This window comes from Theobroma umbraticum, unplaced genomic scaffold (genome assembly GCF_002168275.2).
Source record: "Theobroma umbraticum cultivar Fairchild unplaced genomic scaffold, ASM216827v3 scaffold_4.1, whole genome shotgun sequence".
Lineage (NCBI taxonomy): Eukaryota > Viridiplantae > Streptophyta > Magnoliopsida > Malvales > Malvaceae > Theobroma > Theobroma umbraticum.
The window spans coordinates 8,949,625-8,968,522 of NW_018397258.1; the positions used below are offsets into that span (position 1 = coordinate 8,949,625).

An 18,898-nucleotide genomic window follows, 5' to 3' on the forward strand; every position below is an offset into this window, starting at 1 on the left:
ACTCCTCATAAAATTCAGATATTAGGAGTACAATTCTAGATGAAGCCTTAAATAGAAAGCCTAAGTTTGTCCATAGGTCCTAAATTTAAATACCAAAATTTTAGTTTTAAGTTAAATCTAACTAAAATATCTATTTACTAAATAATTTTTTAACACAGAAAAAATGAAATTCCCAAAAACGACAGAAAATGGGCTGGGCTTGTGAGCCTGGCTAGCTGCTACACCATGGCCATCTATTATTTGGGCCAAACTTTCAGACCTTAAAGGTCTACACCTGCCAAGCCCGCTGGCGCTTTATTTCCCTTTCCACCCGTTCAGGCTCCAGTTCAATTCCCGGCTTTAAATAAAGCAAATTTCGTGTTCATGGTAGCTATTACAAACAATTAAGCTATAAATCTTCCCCAAATCTTAAAGAAAAGGAAGACAAAATCACATTTTTGAATTGAATTTGAGCAGAACAGCGAGGGGGAAAGGAAAATGGAAGACGACGCTGATATTTACGACGGAATCAGAGCTCAATTCCCTCTCACTTTCGGTAAGCAACAAAAGTCCCAAACCTCTCTCGAAGCCATCCACAACGCCACTCGCCGTTCCGCCGCCGCCAATAATAGTAATAATAAAACCAAGGAAGACCTCCCTTCTCTTTCCTCCTCCTCCAAAGCTTGGCTCGATTCTCTCCGCAATTCCAAACCTCCCAACCCTAACATTAATGACTCCATGATTGGCCCGCCCCGTCCTTCTGCTCCTGCCCCTGATGAGGATGATGGTGACGTCATGGTGGGACCTCCTCGGCCGCCTCCAGGTTCAGGTGGTGATGATGATGACTATGTCATGATTGGGCCGCCACGGCCGCCAGCTGGGCCCAGTTCGGACTCAGATGAGGAGGAGGAGAATCGGTATCGGATACCAATGAGCAATGAGATTATTCTCAAGGGACATAATAAGGTAATTTATCTAATTCTTTTTTTTTTCAAGGTAAAATGTCATTTAAGCTGTAATTACTAAAATAATTAAATTCTAATAATGTTTATTGCTTTCAGATTGTTTCAGCTCTTGCAATTGATCACTCTGGATCTAGGGTTCTTTCTGGTAGTTATGATTATACTGTTCGAATGTTTGATTTCCAAGGAATGAATTCTCGTTTACAATCATTTAGACAGCTTGAACCATTTGAAGGCCACCAAGTTCGTAATCTAAGCTGGAGTCCCACGGCAGACCGGTTTTTGTGTGTCACTGGCTGTGCTCAAGCTAAGGTTACTTCTTGCATAAGTCTTTAGTTTTTTTTTCCCCTAAAGTTATTGTATTTATTGGTTAGTTAGTCATTATTGTTTTCTTTTTTGCGTTTTAGATATATGACCGAGATGGACTTACTTTAGGTGAGTTTGTGAAAGGGGATATGTATATTCGTGATTTAAAGAATACTAAGGGACATATATCTGGGTTGACTTGCGGAGAGTGGCATCCGAAAACCAAGGAGACAATTTTAACATCATCTGAAGATGGGTCGCTTCGTATATGGGATGTTAATGACTTCAAAAGTCAAAAGCAGGTCTGTATTTCCTAACATTGCTGATCATACTGAAGGAGATTATGTGAAGAAAATGCGTTCAATTGTTTGTTATATAGGTTATCAAACCAAAACTTGCACGGCCAGGAAGAATTCCTGTTACAACATGTGCATGGGATCGAGAAGGGAAATGCATTGTAGGTGGAATTGGAGATGGTTCTATACAGGTACTTGTTGCTGATAGCTAGACACTTCTTTAATGTTGATTGATTGCAAGCTAAAATAGCTTGGTTTCATGGTGTTGCTTCTATTTTCTCCTCAAAACTACATGCTTGCTTGCATTATCCTGGCAGATATGGAACCTTAAGCCTGGATGGGGAAGCAGGCCAGATATATACATTGAAAAAAGTCATTCTGATGATATCACTGCACTAAAGTTTTCTACTGATGGAAGAATTTTGCTGTCCAGAAGCTTTGATGGTTCACTCAAGGTAACTAGCACAGTGGTTACGACCAGATCAATGATGAACCCCCCCCTCCTAAAGCAAAATCCATCTTAGGATCTTGATATTTGTTGTTGATTATGCAATGTATGTCAGGTTTGGGATTTACGCCAGATTAAAGTCCCTCTTAAGGTGTTTGATGATCTCCCAAATCACTATGCTCAAACAAATATTGCATTTAGTCCTGATGAGCAACTTTTTCTAACTGGGACATCCATTGAGAGGGAAAGTACTACTGGAGGTTTGCTGTGCTTTTATGATCGTTCAAAACTTGAACTTGTTCAAAGAGTTGGGGTATCCCCAACTTGTAGTGTTGTGCAGTGTACTTGGCACCCAAGACTAAATCAGGTATACCATACTCTATCTCTCTATGCGTTAACCAACTGTAAGCACACCTACCCCATGCACATACATGGTTAAAAGGTTTGAACTGATCAATAATACTCATTTAATTCTTTCTGTTTTAAGATATTTGCAACAGCTGGGGATAAAAGCCAAGGAGGGACACATGTGCTGTACGATCCAACCCTTAGTGAGAGAGGTGCTCTTGTTTGTGTTGCACGTGCACCTAGGAAGAAATCTGTTGATGATTTTGAGGCACCGCTTGTGATTCATAACCCTCATGCACTACCATTGTTTAGAGACCAACCAAGCCGTAAGCGTCAACGGGAGAAGATACTGAAGGATCCTATCAAGTCGCATAAGCCTGAACTTCCCATAACAGGACCAGGATATGGTGGAAGAGTGGGTGCAAGTAAGGGTAGCTTGTTGACTCAGTATCTTCTTAAGGTAATGGCATTTTTCCTTTCCAAGAACCTGACTCAGTACCTTCTTATCTTGTATAACTAAAGCTGCTGGAAAAGACTCTGTCCTATTTGACGGAGCTGGTGCTTCTCCAAGAAGTGCTGTTTAAGTAGAGCCATTTTGAAAATGCTGCAAGGAGAAACTAAAATAGTATTTGAAAAATTTAATTCAAAGGTATGTAAGATGTAAAAAATTATTTGATAATAATTTAATTTAATTTTAATAAATAAAAAATAAAAAACTGAACTTTACTCAACAAATCATAAGTTTTGAAATGAAAGAAATAAATAAAATATAATAACATTTTTTTATTAATTAAAAATAAATAAATAAAATCAAAAGAAAAATCGAGCCAAATAAAAAACTGAATGTAAAAAATATAGTTCTCCCTGAAATTTTATAAATTAAAATGTCATTGAATATGTGTTATTATACATTAGCTCTTTTGAAAGTGTTTTGATTTGTAGCTTCCTTTAAAAGCCCAAATGAGATTCCTGCATAAGCTAAGAATTTTAAAATTTTGTGGACCACTTCTATTTTTGCGGTAGAATAGCTTTTCCATGAGCTGGGTCAAACACCCACTTACCTATTGACTGCCATTACAGCAAGGGGGAATGATCAAGGAAACATGGATGGAAGAAGATCCTAGAGAAGCTATACTTAAGTATGCTGATGTTGCAGCTAATGACCCCAAGTTCATTGCTCCAGCATATGCTCAAACCCAGCCTGAACCTGTTTTTGCAAAGTCAGATTCTGAGGATGAAGAGAAATGATCTGATTATGGTAGCATTTCATTCTACTAAATAGTTTTTTTTTAGTATTTTTCCTCTTTTAAACAATTCATAGTTACAAACAATCTAACACGCATATCACTTTACATAGTGTCCAGGTTTTACACACAGACACTCAATATCAAAGTGTAATATGTGCTCCTGCAGAACTCTTTGAACTGAACTGGTTAATTGAAGGTGCCACCATTGTCTGTCTTTGCTAAAATTTTTGTTTTTGTGGAATGGTCTGTAAATTTTATTATTTGCATGTAATCCTCGAAAAATGGTTGATTCCCTTTGTCCTAGCAATTGCAGGATTTAATATTAATTAGTTTGTCTCTGAAAGAATTTTTATCATAATATAATAATATCAAATAGGTAGATTTGATTGAATTTGCCAAGTGAAATTATGCATAATGAGGCTAATGATTTGTCCATCGTAAATCATAGACATTGAATTATAAAAGAATTTTATTTGTATAGACATTTTATCTCGCTGGGTGGTCAACTGCTTATGGGTGAATGCATAGTTGAATAGTTTTACATGAATTGGGATTATTTCATCCATTCTTTTCCTTGCAATCTTACATCAAACTGCCATAATAAAAGGTTCCTTGGGCATATATGGGTAATTCTTTTTACCACATGCCTTTGTATAATTGGAGTGATCAGCTCTTAAGTAAATGTTTTACTTTATTCATTTTTCACAGGATGGATCCTTGTGCCTACTGTCTATAGTAAGCATTTTGAAAGATCTGACAAGTAGGTGAATAGCTTCTAGCCTATGAATAGTATTAGAATGAAAATTAATTGAAGAACAATATAGCTGTAATGATTAGTATAAATTTTACAAATGACCGTTTAGTTTGCCCTCATGCCTTTATAAGTTTGTTTAGTCTGTGGAGCTTGGCACACGGCTCACCCCAGTGGAAAAGTTGTGATTCTTTTACAATTGATGATGACCTTAAAATTAGCATCTTACTGAAGAGTTTATGTGGAGTGTTCTTGTATGTTGTTGCATAGTGATGCCATCTCAAATTATCCCTGGCAACATTGACCGGTTTCATCTCTTAGAGTCTGTTTATTGGCAACAGAAAATGCCTTATCTGATCTTTGGAATATTAATTTGGAAATTGTGCCTTAACAGATCTTTGAAACCCGGCGAGGCTGGACAAAACTTGCGAAATCATTTTCAAGCTTTTCTTGGGTGGGGAGGCATGCACTGTGCATTAACCAAATAAGGTCAGCAATTGACACATGCATCGCCCAGCTGAAGAATGTGGTCGACTTGGCAGTCCCAACTCTCAATCATGCTTCATGAGAGTAATGCAATATCAAATTGACGGAAATTTGGACCACTTTTGTAGCTTGGTTACAGCACTGATTTGAGCTATACCGGATGAAAGCCTCAAATCCAGGCCATAAACAGTTTGCTGTAAAGCAACAGATGATCTTTCAAAGCTAAAATGTTGATAAAGAATACGAGTTACTCTATAAACTGTTGGATTAAACTATTGACATTTACAGGGTTTGTGAGTAAGATCAATCTCTGATTTTCCTAGGCATCCCATCCCCATAAAAGATCGGGATGATGATGATTGTTTGCTGTATGCAGTGCAACAGACATATGAGTTATGTGTGGCATTCCCCAATTATTACTATTATGTTACAAAATTCTTTTTTGCAACCTTTAGCCGCAAGTGAGCTCACATTTTATGGCTCTGCACCCACTTTGATTTGATATGGCTTAGGGTCGATGCCAATAGTTTCAGAGGCCACCACCCTCTAGACCAAAGTACTTTATATCTGGTAAACTCTTGCTTCTAGGAAATTTTCACCTGATGCAACACACCTTGTAAAGGGATTAAGTTAGTGCTCATTCTCAAAGCTTGACAAACGAGAGTCGGATAGAACCGTGAATAGCTGTGTGTCTACGAATAGCTGCAAACACCAAAACAGCAATGAGTAAGCAATGGAAGGTTTGTGCAACTACCCGCTTTAACCAATCATTTTAGACATAAGATCTTGGATTTAAGTTCCTCCAAACTTCATGTTAAACATGCTTTGAGTTAACAAACCCACTGCTATGAAATCATTAATTGAACATGAAGTTCAGAAAATAACAAAAAAATTTATATAATATATAATATGTGTGTGTGCGTGTGTGTGTGCGTGTGTGTTTTATTGGATCTAGTGTTGCAATTTTGTAACATAATGATTCCGCATATTTTGACATACAATTTTCTTTCCCTTGTATCTTTCTTGCTCTAGGGAACAACGCCTAGATTTGCAGAATGCTCAAGGAGTGCAGAGCATTTATATGGCTCCAGAAAGTGTCATGCCTAAGCTTCAAACAACAACCCTTATACTAGCTGTTGAAAATGCTTATCTTCTCCAAGTTTATTGCCCTTTTTCATCTAGCTGTTTGACATCCACAAGACGGTTTCAATAATTTTTGCATCAATATATAACAAAGCATCAGTCAGTGGTTTAGCTGGCAGAATGGTGGTCTTTCGAGTTCAGGCATCTATGAATGTATATAAAATGTTTCAGGTTTGGAGGATATTGGATGCTTTAGGCTTAGGCACGGTTATTCCCATCCTCCTTGGGATGTTTTAAGGGTTTTGACTATTCTCTTTAAATTGTGGATAAAATGTAGCTATCATGAACTATACCACATGGCAACGGCAATACCTTATGATTTGCTAAGTGACCATGTACCAGGCGTTATGTAGTCGGACCTCAAGCCATTGTGTGTATGTGTGTGTGTGTGTTGTGTAAGTTCTATGTATTCAATTGACAAGGGAGTAAATCAATATTTAACATTAGTATTGAAGTTAAAAGTTTTATGCTTTGAAGTAGCAAGCAAAAAGTTTGGATCGGGTATAAACAAAAAGATGTCAGCCATGAAAATAAAGAACACAAATTACCTTAATAAATGGCCGGTCCTTACTAGGAAAAGAGTCAACAAAGCTATCTTTAAGTAGTAAGGAAACCTGGATGTTAATCAAACACATAAAAGAAGCTGAGAAAGACATAGCAATTGTGTAGGATTTGTTAGGAATAAAACTGGAGAAACAACACAAAGTATCAGAATATAAGCACTAACCCTGTCATCGTTTGATTGTACACTAGTAATTGTATGAGACCTCAGATTTGCACAAAGTGACTCCAGGTAGTGCCTCATGATGGTCAAAAATTCGGTTGCAGCTTCAGCCTAAACAGGAAAAAATTATATTAGTTGCCACCCGAAAGATGACAACGAGAAGTACAGATAAAAGGATAATAAAGGTGGTTAAAAAATAAAATGCACAGAAAAAAAATGGTTAGATGGTAGAGCCTCTCCAGATTCTTACAATAAATATTATAACAAAATTTAGAATAATCTGAATTAACCCTGGGCTTACAGTAACCCTGTTAAACCTTTGGTTATAGTGAATTAATCTGAAATAATCAGAAAGATCTTTGATTAAAATCTGGACCAATTCTAAGAAAGATAAAAGGTTTTAACAATTAAAACAAGTGGACATGTAAGTAGAAACATTAAACATTTAATTGTGATGATCGGTAAACACCTGCACTTCATTGCACCTATACGTAGGATGTTTTTTAGCAATTGAACCTTCAAATGAGAGTCTGGAATGTATCGACCCTAGTTGAGATACAAGCTCTTTATGTCGAGGAAGTGTAGGCAAGTGACATGTTTTAACCTGAATAACAGTTGAAAGAACAACTAAGAATACTAAGAGTTCGTGTGAAAAACTTCAAGCAATCCTCATAGATTATGAAATTTCCATACAAATAGTTAAAGAGATTGAGAGCACAGAGAGAAACAAGAGACATTACTAAGGCACTAAACTATAGTCCATATAAAACATTATAACAATTCTACTGCACAACTATAGATCTTGGAACTAATTCCAAACATAAAAAATATATTTAGAAACCATAAACACCTGGTTCTTGAGCACATTAACTTGAACAAGATTAGAAGTTTTCAGTTTCAAATCAGTGGGTTTGTGTTGTACGCCAACCTACAAAATGGAAGAAACAAAAAGCTAAATCAGGGAATTCACATTACTTCCACTAAACATATGCTAATACAACATTCTTTGCCAATGGAAATATGTAATGTAAGGTATTTATTTCTGTATGCTCCTTCATGCATAAAGAAGGAAGAGCTTGGATCTGCTTAAAAAGTCAAAAAGAATCTTGTTTTGTTTGTGCGTGCATGTAGGCATTAAAAAGATTCTTTATATCTTTCTTTTGCAGGTTAAAGCTCTTCTCTTATTATTTAGTGCCAAGTGTCAGTATAATTTAGAATTTCATACATCATACTATATTTTTCTATTAACATAGAGAAAGACATTATAACTCACAAGAAAAGGAACAGGTGCATCCAGAAAATCAAGCATCCTCATTGGCAGTAACTGAAAGCAGAGAGAGAATTTCACATAATGAGAAATAAATGGTCATATCAGATTATTAAAAGTACAATGTCTAGAAGAATTACTAAATGCAATTCGCAACTAAAAGTTAACCATCCGAAATCTAATCTGCCACTAAGCATAAAGTGCTCGAATTCACTTTTCCTTTTTCCCCCTTTCATCGTAAGCAAGAGTGAAGAGAAACATACTCTATTTGAAAGAGGAAAGGATCAATATCAACAAGCTACAGCACTTTCATATGGCTTCTAATAGGTAAGATGTTTGGGATTTAGTCTAACTGTAACTAAACTACATTGTCAACATTCAAATATTAAAGCATTTTTACAAAATTGATTTTTCCAAAGACATTCTCTTAAGTACTCCACCAAACTAAGAAAGTTCAATCTTTTACATAACCAATTCCTATTGATATCTTCACCAAATTTTGGTTTACTTGTAAAACTATCATAAGCCTGATCAGCTGATCCTTTTTCTCTTTCTATAATCTTGTTTTTTTCATTCTTTTTCCCTAATGCACATGGTTTCTATCAATCCACAATTTATAAGTAGGCACAAACAAATACATACTCAAATATGTAGATATAAAAGTTTCTTAAAAATATGTATATCCATATGTCTGTATTTATGTATTTATGCCTTTACTTATAAACAGGAAAGTGTTTGTCAGGTTACAAATATATTTAAGATTGTCACATTGTATATGAGTACATTAAAGAAGGCTTTAGACAAGATCCACAAATTGGAGATCATTTGTTCAAAGTTAGTCAGCATTGTATGTCCATGTAGCCAGAAGGTTGTAATTTATCATTTGTTATAATTTTTTGTGCTACAAGCTCTTTTCCTAGCCTTCACTCTATCTGAATGCACTGAGGCTAAGGCTAGGACACTCATAATCTGTTGGCAGTCCCTGTCCTGGAAATTTTGGGCGTGATTCTAGGAGCTTCACTATGCTGTATCATAGGTCTCGTCTCCTGATGTTAATTCTTTATCTCCTTTTTTTGACTTGTTTGATATGCTTTAATTTAGAAATCATATTTTGTATTTGTAATACTTATCTCTTTTGGTTGACCATTTTCATTGAAGACTTTCAATGTATTAATATATCACACCTGTTGTGCTCAAAGACTAACGTCAAAAATATTTGAAGAAATGATCTACTACCATTTTTAATATCAAAGTTTAAGCTACATCTAGAAAGATATCTCCCAGCTATAGAATTTCAACTAAAGAGCAGCAGGGATGTAGGTTATGGAGCTTACTGGAAGCAACAAACTCTGCCACTCAAACGGACGAATCAAAGGAACAAGGGATAACACCACAGCTGAAAGAACACCCTGCATTGATTGAAATTAGAGTCGAAGCAACAGCTGCAATAAGAAACAACTAAGTGCAAAACAAATAGGAATGGAAATACAATCTCTTAACTAATCTAACTTACCAGATTTGGGCAAACTACTACAACCTGTTTTTCCAGTAATACTCCTGCTACCACTGCCAAAATCTGTAAGAAAAATTTTAATGTCAAACCAGATCTACCAACAGAAATTACAAACATTACTTCTGCAGCAAATGAAAGTATGAACCTTTAAGATAACAGAACGGAGATTCTCTCAAATAAATGCATGCAAAGTTCATTAAGTAACATAGAGAGAAGACATTAGAAGTTTAGAATTGTTCATAAACCCTTGATTCAAATTACAATTAATCATTCCTCAAAGAGTTGAGCTAATGCCTAAATTAGCATTTTAGCTCCATTTCTGTTTCTTTCATCAATGCATGCTTTTAGAATAAAGCATCAAAGTTTCTGTATACATTCTTCCAAAAGCTTCATAGGATACAAAAACAATTCAAGCTTATTGCTTGCTCTTTCTGTACAACAAAATCCACTGAAACTAAGGGCTATGGAATATACAAACATTATTTAGTGCATGATCTACTTATCAATTATATGCAGATTGGATCTTTCTGCCCATTGCGAATGGTGTTTAAGTTAAATGTTTAAGAGAAGACATAAGACTATAAGATATCTGTCCATATAATTTGCAGTCCAAAATATAAATTCCACTGGTAGCAGTGTTTCCCTGTTAGTCAATCACTCTGAGAGACTTCAAACTTAGAAGAACACATACCAATTAAAGGTCATTGAGTTTCAGAACATTAGATATTACCACGCCCATGTCTATGCCTGAAAGCCCATTTAAGCCAACTCTAGCATGCTCTAACTTGGAATATTTAATTCCAAAAAACAAAAGCACTCTAATATTGGCTTGCGCTTCATTCATGTAATCAAAGAATGAACCCAGTCCCTAAATATGAGATGTCTAAACCAAAAGTTCTGTTTCATTTGCAGATCAAATGCAGATAGTTGAAAACACAGCTAATGTTTAGCGAACAGGTATGCATCATGGCACATTACACTATCAAGAGAGAGAGCTCGACAAATTGTTGCAGTTGTCCATACTGAAAGTGCAAGAGCTTCTTCAGCTGCTGCCAACTTTGCATTGACCTTTCACCAAGTCGAGCGACATTTAAGTGAATATATATGTTATGTACGAACACAGACTAAAAATACCGTGTAACAAAGAAATACCTCAGCAGCTTCGAAGGAATACAAATAACTTTCATCCATATCAAGGGCAGAAACTGGTGGTCTCACATACTCTATAGCCTGTAAATGCTCAAGAGGCTGAAAAACTATTTCACTTCCTCGTGGAGGAAGAGATAAAGCATGATAACCACAAACTATCTGTAGAAGATCATTTTTATTTTCCTATCAAAGAGATCAGATAATTAAAGATCAAATGGAAATCAAACTATCCAATGATATGCAAAAACTCAGAAACAGTAGAAAACTAACCCTAGCCCACTCCAATATTAAGTCATCTCCAAAATCCTTCTCATGATTCAAGAAAAGTTCATCGTCCTCATCCTCATCCTCTGATGCCACGCTTCTAGCTGGACTGCCAAAGAAAACAATATATTACTGAAATTATGATAGGGAAAAACCTGGGGAAAAAATACAATGAAATGACAAAAGTAAAGGCAAAAGAGAAGATCTAAAGTAAAAATGCCAGATTGAAGTGTATATCCTAACCAGCAGAAATTTTTTACCACCTTCTCACATAAGAATGTCTTCACATTATAATAAAAAATCTTTTTTATTTATTCAAATGCAAACTTAAACACTAGATTTACTCATAATTCACCACCTGAATAAGGATTGAGAACTTCCAAGACGCTCCAAAGTACGGCTCCTTGAGCTGACAACTGTTCCAATATCTGGAGAAACTTGTCCATTTTCATACGTGCCATATATTCTTTCTGAAGCATCAGAACGATTTTCTGAGGCTTCAGATGTGTTATCATCCAAATTTAGCACATTCTTCCTACCATCCTTCTCTATTTCCCTAACATGACCCAAATCTGAAGCCTCACTTGCAGTTACACTTTCAGGGGACTGAGGTGAACTTATCTTCAGTGAAGCAGATGACACCTCATCATCAGCTATAATTCCGGCAGCAGCAGCAGTAAGAGTCACAGCACTGTTAACAGGTATTGCAGAAGCCATCCAATCATTAACATACTCCCCATTGGGGCAGTCGGTGGTATCATTCATTTGTTCATCTAGTTTGGAGACGGATGGGACATAATCAGTGAGAGAGAGAGGCATTTCACTAACAAATTCTGTTATTCGATTCAGGCGCTCCTGTGCTATGATACTGCATGCAAGTAAAATATTGTGAATTCGGTTATCAGCACCATCGTAGTTAACATCTCCCTCAAATTTCAGTGACAACCAATTCTCACAGGTCATGGGGGAAAAGGAATTAATGTTAACCTGTTCAACATCTCATAGTGTAACTCAAAGAAAGGCACTCTAGTTAGCAAACAATAGCAGCGAGGTGCAGAAACCATAAATCGGCTGCATGCTCCAGATGATAGGGAAATAGGAGATGTACCACCTAAAATACCAGGCTGTCTCTGAACAAGTTCCGATACATGCAAGCAAACACCATAAAGTGTAGCATTGCCTGCCACCTGATCATGGGAAGCATAAAATGTTTCACAACCCATCAGTTCCTGTTTCTCACACAAATGCTTACTCTACAGGAAGTGAAAAACTGCGAAACAAAATCAGACATAAAATTCTTATGCCATTGTGAGATTCAGCATCATTTTGAAAATTATAAACGCTTAAAAGCATATAAATAGCTTCATTGAAAAAAATGTCACATGCAGATAAGATAATATCTCAATAAATTGAGTGGTTTTTTAGTTTAGACTAAAGTTAATGCTTTTTAATCCATGTTGTTGTTTGAACAGGATAATTCATAACAGATTATAGCAAAAGGCAGGAAGTCAGAAAGCATGTCTCCTACTCATTGATTTGCCTCATAAGTCACAACTTTACCAGACAAGTTAACCACACAATTGATGAGAGATAGACTCACAGTTTCAACTCTACTCTTCATCATAGCCCTATCGTTCGGATGACCTCCTCACTGCTAATTCACCACTGTTTCAATACTAATTACTCCATCTAATCTTTCTTCTTCTGAATCACCCTCTTTGGAACCTTACACAGATCAAGGAATCTTTTTGGTCCAGAGTTTCATTCCGTGTTAGTCATAGTCTTTTACTAGTTATTTTCAGTATTTTATATGTTAGGATATCATATTAGCAGTTTTGTTTCTGCTATGGTAACAAAAAGAAAATAGGGTCAAGTTGTCACAATGCAACAATTGTAGCATTAGAGTTCCAGGTAGTATAGCAGTTAAACATTAACATATTTTGGTTTTCTTAGGGTTCATTAGTGCTTAATAAATTAATAGGATTTAATGTTTTCTGAAGCTGAGATTTAAATTTACTAGGGTTTTGTGTTCATAAAATTTCAGTTACAATCCCAGATGTAAAAGATTTCTAAGAGTTAATTAATAAAACAAAATATATTTTGAAACAAGCTTAGTGAGTCTTTCTTCTCCTAATCTCTTATTCCTTTCTGCATTACCTTTCTCTTCTAACAACTCATACTGAGTAAATGAAATTCTAGATTAGATTGAAATCATTCCATACTTTTGATACCTACTTCCACTATTGTCATTTCTAAATTTGAAGCTGTCCTGAGAACATGGTTCTCTTTAGATTAATGTGATAATGGTTGAGCACAAATGAAAGCAATGTTGGACACGTTTTCAGTGCTGAATTCCATTTGTGCTCAACCATTAGGCCATGCATCATTTTATCAATTCATTTCTCATGCACCTAGCACCATTCTCATCAGCCGAGCTTCAATGTGACATTAACATGGTGCATCTTACTGCCCCTAAAAGTTACCTTTCTTTTTCTCCACCGCAACCAATAGAATGACAAAAAATAACACAAATAGAGAATATAAAATATACACGAGACCTGACTCCATTAATTGTAACATCACATGTTATAAGTCAATGTACCATAAAGGGGATCAAGTTTAACACAACTAGGATGCAACAACACAGCTTAGAACAAGCATTAACATACCTTAAGTGAAAAAGTAAATGCTAGATCATCTCTGCCCAAATGCTCCTGTTAGGAATGTACAATAATAAAAATGTTACTTTTTTTTTTGGTTCAACAGTACCAACATGCGAGAAAAAGTTTTGTTACTCATAAACGATGCACCAAACCTACTATACTTTGACTTGACATAAGGACAACTATTTGGATTGCCATGTATAAGACTAAAAATTCTTGGTTTAGAACAAAACATCCAAATGAATTGGCATGAATATAACAGAAGTTTTGAGCTGGATCACCCAAAACTCTGTTGTTGATCTCCTATTTAGTTGGCGCATTGCTCTTCGAACTTAAGTAAATGAAAGAGGAATCAAGTGTAAATTTAAAAGTTAGGGACTCAGAAAATTCAACTGCGGCCGTTGAAAGAGTTACTTTTAAGGGAAAAACCAAAGAAAATCCCAACAATGAGAAGAAAGTGGCCATTGACAAAGATAAAATAGAGGTTAGCACAGATTCAGAGGGTGTAGCTTCATCTACACATAGTTAACGTTAAAAGATTAAGTTAATCCCCAGCACATAACTACGGCTTTGGATGATAGAGATTGAAAATAGATATCTTTCTTAACTGCTTTCCTACAGAACTGAACAAAAGAAAATAGTGTAACTTTGTTTTCTTTTATCTTCTTTTCTCTGCCATGTTTTCTTTACTTGAGAATGTGCAAGCCAGTGTGCAGTAGTACCAGTAGTACTCCCCATTCAGAAAAAAAAAATTACTCAGACATAGAAAACTGTTAGATAGAACTCTACGAGATGTAAAAATATAATCTTTTAACACAGGACACATAGAGAGACATTAATTTTGCAAACCTGTCCGTAAAGAAGCTCATTTAGATCACTAAATGATGGAGTTCTTTCTAGCAACCGTGCCTAGTTCATAGAAAAATAAATGTTGTCACTACATTGACAAAAGACACAAGAAACCATCAAAATCATATTTTAAGCTGAGGACTACAACATAAAATAACTGTATATAGCCAAAAAAAAACTTTTTTACAAAAAAAATACATCTTTCGAGAGGAAAAATGCTTCTTCAATCACAGCATGCTTACAGCCAATATATATATAAGGTTAAATGCAATCACTGTATATGGTTACATTTAAACTGTGGCAATGATTATTCAGTACTCAAAGTCCTATGAAGCATATCCTGTAATTTCTTCTGCATTATCATGCATTTCTTCCTGGTGAAATATCATTAGCTATTCCCATATGTAAGACATAACTAAATGGAGAAAATTAAAATAGATTGCATGCATTATGCTAATCTATGTTCCACTAAAAGAGGAGAAATGAACAAGAAAGGCAATAAAGCTACAAAGATGGAGAAAGGAGAACAACTACATATAAGAATGATAAACTGAATTTTTAAATGTAGTACATGAACCAACAAAAGGTAACCAAGTTTGAATTGTTATTTATCACAAGTAAACTAATTTAGGTATGAAATACAGAATAATTAAGCTAATAACTCTTCTCATTTAATAGAGTTCAACACCAAGTTTTCTGTAGTAGACAAGAGTATCACAAAAAATAGTGAGATCAAACCTTAACACCTCCAGGGAAACAAAAGGCGGCTAAGTCCTTCAACCGCATAGCTAACCTCTTCCCAGGAGGGTATCTAAAAAGTATCTGTGAATCAGGGAAAAGAAGAGGAGAGACAGGATAATGATGTCAGCCCATATGAGAAAAATATAGACTACTATTGATCAGGTTGTATATACTCTAAATTGATTGTCTGTTGATGGCATTTTTATGACCAGAATTCAAGTGAAGCAAACACATTCTGCACAAAGGGTGCAGGGAGAATTCTCAGAAGAAAAGACACAAACACAAACTAAATTCTTTCTCCTGTAATGATACTGCATTTATTTTCAAGGAGAAACACAAATTGTTGATTTACATAGTTGACAAACTAAATCTCCAGAAGGTCATGCAAACTTAAAGAAATTAAGGTGTAGGGTAACATATTGTTGAAAATATAATAGAGTTTCCACGCATTTAGTTATGTAGTCAACCTGAGGTTCAAATGTTGGAAGTGGAGGTCCCCGATGCTGTAGCATTTTAAGATCTACAATTCCAGATTTTGTCATCTCCATCTCCCACTTCTTCCTCTTAGCAAAGGCTTCCTCCACGGCTCCAAGATTAGCATCTGGATGAATCCCCACAATAATGAAGTGCTCAAAGATTGATTTGGGCTCCTCATATTTAATCTGATCCTGCAATAACATCCTCAAATTAGAATTCCACAAGGCAAATAGAAATACATTAGTATCCCATCAAAGTAATGCACACTAGCTGTTTTATCCCATCATCTAAAATCTTGCAATCATTAATAGATTTTTGTCACAATCCATAACTTAAGGTATCCACTAGGCTCCGTACATTATGGCATACTTGATCAATACAGCAAATGATATTAAAGCAAATAAAGAACAAAAGCTCTACAACATTCTTCTTGGCAGAACAATAGAAGCTATTAGCTCAATCTAATTTTGTGGATGTCCAACAGAAAATCAATTAGCAATTGGTGGAGAAGCCCAACCTATACATGAGGCCACAAAAAACCTCAAACTAAAATCATAATGGGAAAACACCACTTAACAATAACATAAACTATTTGTTATGACTTCCGTCATGATCATATGTTTGACCGATAAATGAAACCAAAATCAAGCGTAGAAGAGAGGTAAGAAGGCGCATAAAAATGTATTTCAGTTTTGTAGTCTCACAGAATACATGAAGCTTTGGGCTCTTAGACGACCTAAATCACATCCTATCATCCATTACCCGATCTGCATTACAGTGTTATCTAGTGCATACAAAAAGTCCAGTAGAAACACGCAAATAGTTGAAATGTTATTTTTCAAAAATAAAAAATAAAAAAAGAAAAAAAGGAAACTTTACATGCATAATAAGCCATAAAAGAAAAGGGAGGCAACATGAGATCTTCCTAGTCCTATAAGTAAGTAATAGCGAAGGTTTTACCTATTCTTCAAGAGAAAGGTACAACAAAGCTGACAAATTTACAGTAAAAAAGATGTCGCAGCTGCAGGTAATGCATGCACAAGATAACAGGTTACAGAAAAACTAAAAGACAAAAAATAAAGAAGAAGAAAGGACAGGAAGAGTTGGGACTAAATACCATTGTTTTGGAGTGGAGCTGATACCACAGGCGTTTCTGGTTTGCCAAAACCTCAGGATTGAAGCTTGACCGGTACCTTTCGTCCCGCGAGTTGCCACCCCATCGCCAAGCCTTCTGCATCTGAGTTTTCAATCTCTGGAAACTATTGTCACGCCGGTGTCCCGTAGTCGAAACTTCACTCTGACTGCGCCTATGCCCCGGTGGCGGTAGCCTTGGAGGATCCGAGCTTCCTGAGTGCACTGGATGCAGTGCTTCCCCATCCACTTTCATAGCCTCCTCATCAGAAAGATGGTACCAATAAGGTGATGGTGCCCGGTCTTCTTGTCCTTCAGCTTCTTCCTTGTTTTCCATGTCTAAATATTTTTTTATCTCATCTTGCAATGATCATTTCACCAATTAAAATCAAACCTTTCATCCATTAAATTGTCACCAATGACCAACATAAAAATTCACACCTTTTCACTTATTTGCAGATTCTACAAGATACCATCCTCCTAAAAGTAGAAATTATTATAGGTAACACCAAGATATGAAACGGGTTCCCTTTTATTTCTTCTTGATCCCCGATTTTGTAACTACCCAAATCATAAAACCTTCCACTATGCTTCTACAATCCAATTAAAAAAAAAACAATTGCCTCTTCTTATATAAAGTTTACAATTTGAATGCAAATTCCTGGGCTTTATGTTTCATACGTTATAACAACCTGTTCGCAGAAAAATTGAAAATCAAAGTTATTGCAAAGCTTTGAAAGAGAGACCATGAGAATGAGGATAATGAAAACGCCAAATCATGCACTTAAAAATTCCCAACAGCTTTCTATTCTTCAAATTGCAAACAAAACATCAAAACAGAACTTTGTAACGGAAATTTGATAAGATAGGATGGGTTGAAATTTAATTAATGCAAATAAAAAAGAAATAAATAACCAAAAACATCAAGCATAATTGGAAGAGCAACAGGCGAGATTCTTCCATACCTGTTCTCTGTTTTTTTAGCAAAGTGTGGGAGAGACAGAGAGAAACGCTAAAAATAGAAGGGAGTTACAGTTGTAGAAAAAGAAGAGGGGAGGTTACACATAAGAGAAGGAGATTAAGGGAACTGTGCAGGCATTTTTACAAAAAAGCAACAAAAAAAAAGAAAAGAAAAGCAAAGACAGCTCAATATGCCATTACAGATATGAGTATCCTAATAGCTTATAGTGTTTTCAGTGAGAAAATTTTGCATTTAGTTCAAAGTTTCCTGTTTCCTAATAGAATAAGTAAATAAACTAGCCAAGGAAATGCTCCATCCTTTGATAATATTCAGTTTTAAACAAGTTTGGCGTGTGAATGTCTGATTTTTGAAACATCAAATCTTATCTTGTTATTTTAATCTAATAAAAACTATAATCTCAAGTTTTTGGTGATTTGAGTCTTTTGACATAATATTTGAAAAAAATCATAAATTATTAAAAATAATTTCAAATAGATTTTTATTTTTTTATTACATTTTATCAATAATTTTAAATAATAAATGATATTTTGATTAATAATAATTAATAACTATTAATTATAAAAATTTATTTGATTATCTAAAATAAAAATATGATAATTTAATTTAACATAATAAAAGATAAAATTTTATTAAATTTTTTAAATAACTCATAAATATTTTTAAAAATATAATATGTAATTTTTAAAAAAAAACTCAAATCACGAAATAATCTATAAAAGGATTAAAGAAAAAAATAAGATAAGATGCAAATGCAATAGCTTGCATTGGAGAGAAAGTGGAGTGCCCTTTTGACTGGCGTGCGTGCAATGGAATGGCAAAAGCCATATTTCCCACCTAATTTAAACATATACCGTTAAATGCAAAGGGCAGTGGGCTTCACTTCTCTTCGGCCTATAGTTTGCACTTTTCACACTTGAGAGTTGAGCGCTGTACCGTTAGAGCTCTGCATTTATGGCACTGATGATGCTGCTTTTGCTATTATCTCACTTTCGCCTTTACCACCCTCCTCCACACGCACATTGCAACACATCCAAATCATGTTTCTATTTTAGCCATTATCCTTGCGCTAAAAATATAGGCAAATTTATAAGCCACCCATAAATCACAAACCCCTCAAACTAGGAAAGTTTATGAGTAAGATATTCCTTATTTTTTTAATATCTTAATTTAAA

General features: G+C 35.2%; 2 protein-coding genes across 4 annotated transcripts; one reads left to right on the forward strand and one right to left on the reverse strand.

Moving 5' to 3' along the window:
* The first annotated feature begins 326 nt into the window (after positions 1 to 326).
* On the forward strand, positions 327 to 5,258 carry LOC110413127 (Transducin/WD40 repeat-like superfamily protein). Of its 2 annotated transcripts, XR_002444923.2 has the most exons (10): positions 327 to 945; positions 1,041 to 1,253; positions 1,349 to 1,549; positions 1,627 to 1,734; positions 1,861 to 1,998; positions 2,107 to 2,358; positions 2,479 to 2,799; positions 3,420 to 3,597; positions 3,697 to 3,782; positions 4,732 to 5,258. XR_002444923.2 is itself a non-coding variant. In XM_021423835.2 (9 exons), exons 1-8 carry the CDS (start codon positions 478 to 480, stop codon positions 3,585 to 3,587), a joined length of 1,869 nt encoding a protein of 622 aa, XP_021279510.1. In that variant the 5' UTR covers positions 327 to 477; the 3' UTR covers positions 3,588 to 3,597; positions 4,732 to 5,258. The 2 variants fall into 2 exon arrangements, 1 of the variants encoding a protein (XP_021279510.1); XM_021423835.2 differs by lacking the exon at positions 3,697 to 3,782.
* Positions 5,259 to 5,386: 128 nt separating this feature from the next.
* Positions 5,387 to 18,220, reverse strand: LOC110413126 (DENN (AEX-3) domain-containing protein). Of its 2 annotated transcripts, none has more exons than XM_021423834.2 (19): positions 17,710 to 18,220; positions 16,731 to 17,436; positions 15,604 to 15,804; positions 15,134 to 15,217; positions 14,396 to 14,455; positions 13,553 to 13,597; positions 11,871 to 12,070; positions 11,242 to 11,751; positions 10,890 to 10,992; positions 10,623 to 10,700; positions 10,449 to 10,538; positions 9,471 to 9,533; positions 9,292 to 9,366; positions 7,964 to 8,014; positions 7,541 to 7,618; positions 7,160 to 7,294; positions 6,694 to 6,801; positions 6,515 to 6,580; positions 5,387 to 5,525 (listed from the first exon to the last, which is right to left on the reverse strand). In XM_021423834.2, the coding sequence occupies exons 2-19, from the start codon at positions 17,079 to 17,081 to the stop codon at positions 5,454 to 5,456; spliced, it is 2,370 nt and encodes a 789-aa protein (XP_021279509.1). In that variant the 5' UTR covers positions 17,082 to 17,436; positions 17,710 to 18,220; the 3' UTR covers positions 5,387 to 5,453. The 2 variants fall into 2 exon arrangements, with proteins under 2 accessions (XP_021279509.1, XP_021279506.1); XM_021423831.2 differs by having other exon boundaries at positions 10,623 to 10,802; positions 17,710 to 18,218.
* Between the last annotated feature and the right edge of the window lie 678 nt (positions 18,221 to 18,898).

What these genes read in the sequence shown, in the direction of transcription:
- LOC110413127 (XM_021423835.2), top strand. Translation starts at nt 478, where the DNA reads ATGGAAGACGACGCTGATATTTACGACGGAATCAGAGCTCAATTCCCT. An exon ending in CTGGCTGTGCTCAAGCTAAG is followed by an intron (nt 1,254 to 1,348) that starts GTTACTTCTTGC and finishes TTTGCGTTTTAG; the next exon opens with ATATATGACCGAGATGGACT. An exon ending in GCTTTGATGGTTCACTCAAG is followed by an intron (nt 1,999 to 2,106) that starts GTAACTAGCACA and finishes AATGTATGTCAG; the next exon opens with GTTTGGGATTTACGCCAGAT.
- LOC110413126 (XM_021423831.2), bottom strand. Translation starts at nt 17,081, where the DNA reads ATGGAAAACAAGGAAGAAGCTGAAGGACAAGAAGACCGGGCACCATCA. An exon ending in AGTTCTCAATCCTTATTCAG is followed by an intron (nt 10,993 to 11,241) that starts GTGGTGAATTAT and finishes TTTCTTTGGCAG; the next exon opens with TCCAGCTAGAAGCGTGGCAT. An exon ending in TAGTAGTTTGCCCAAATCTG is followed by an intron (nt 9,367 to 9,470) that starts GTAAGTTAGATT and finishes CAATCAATGCAG; the next exon opens with GGTGTTCTTTCAGCTGTGGT.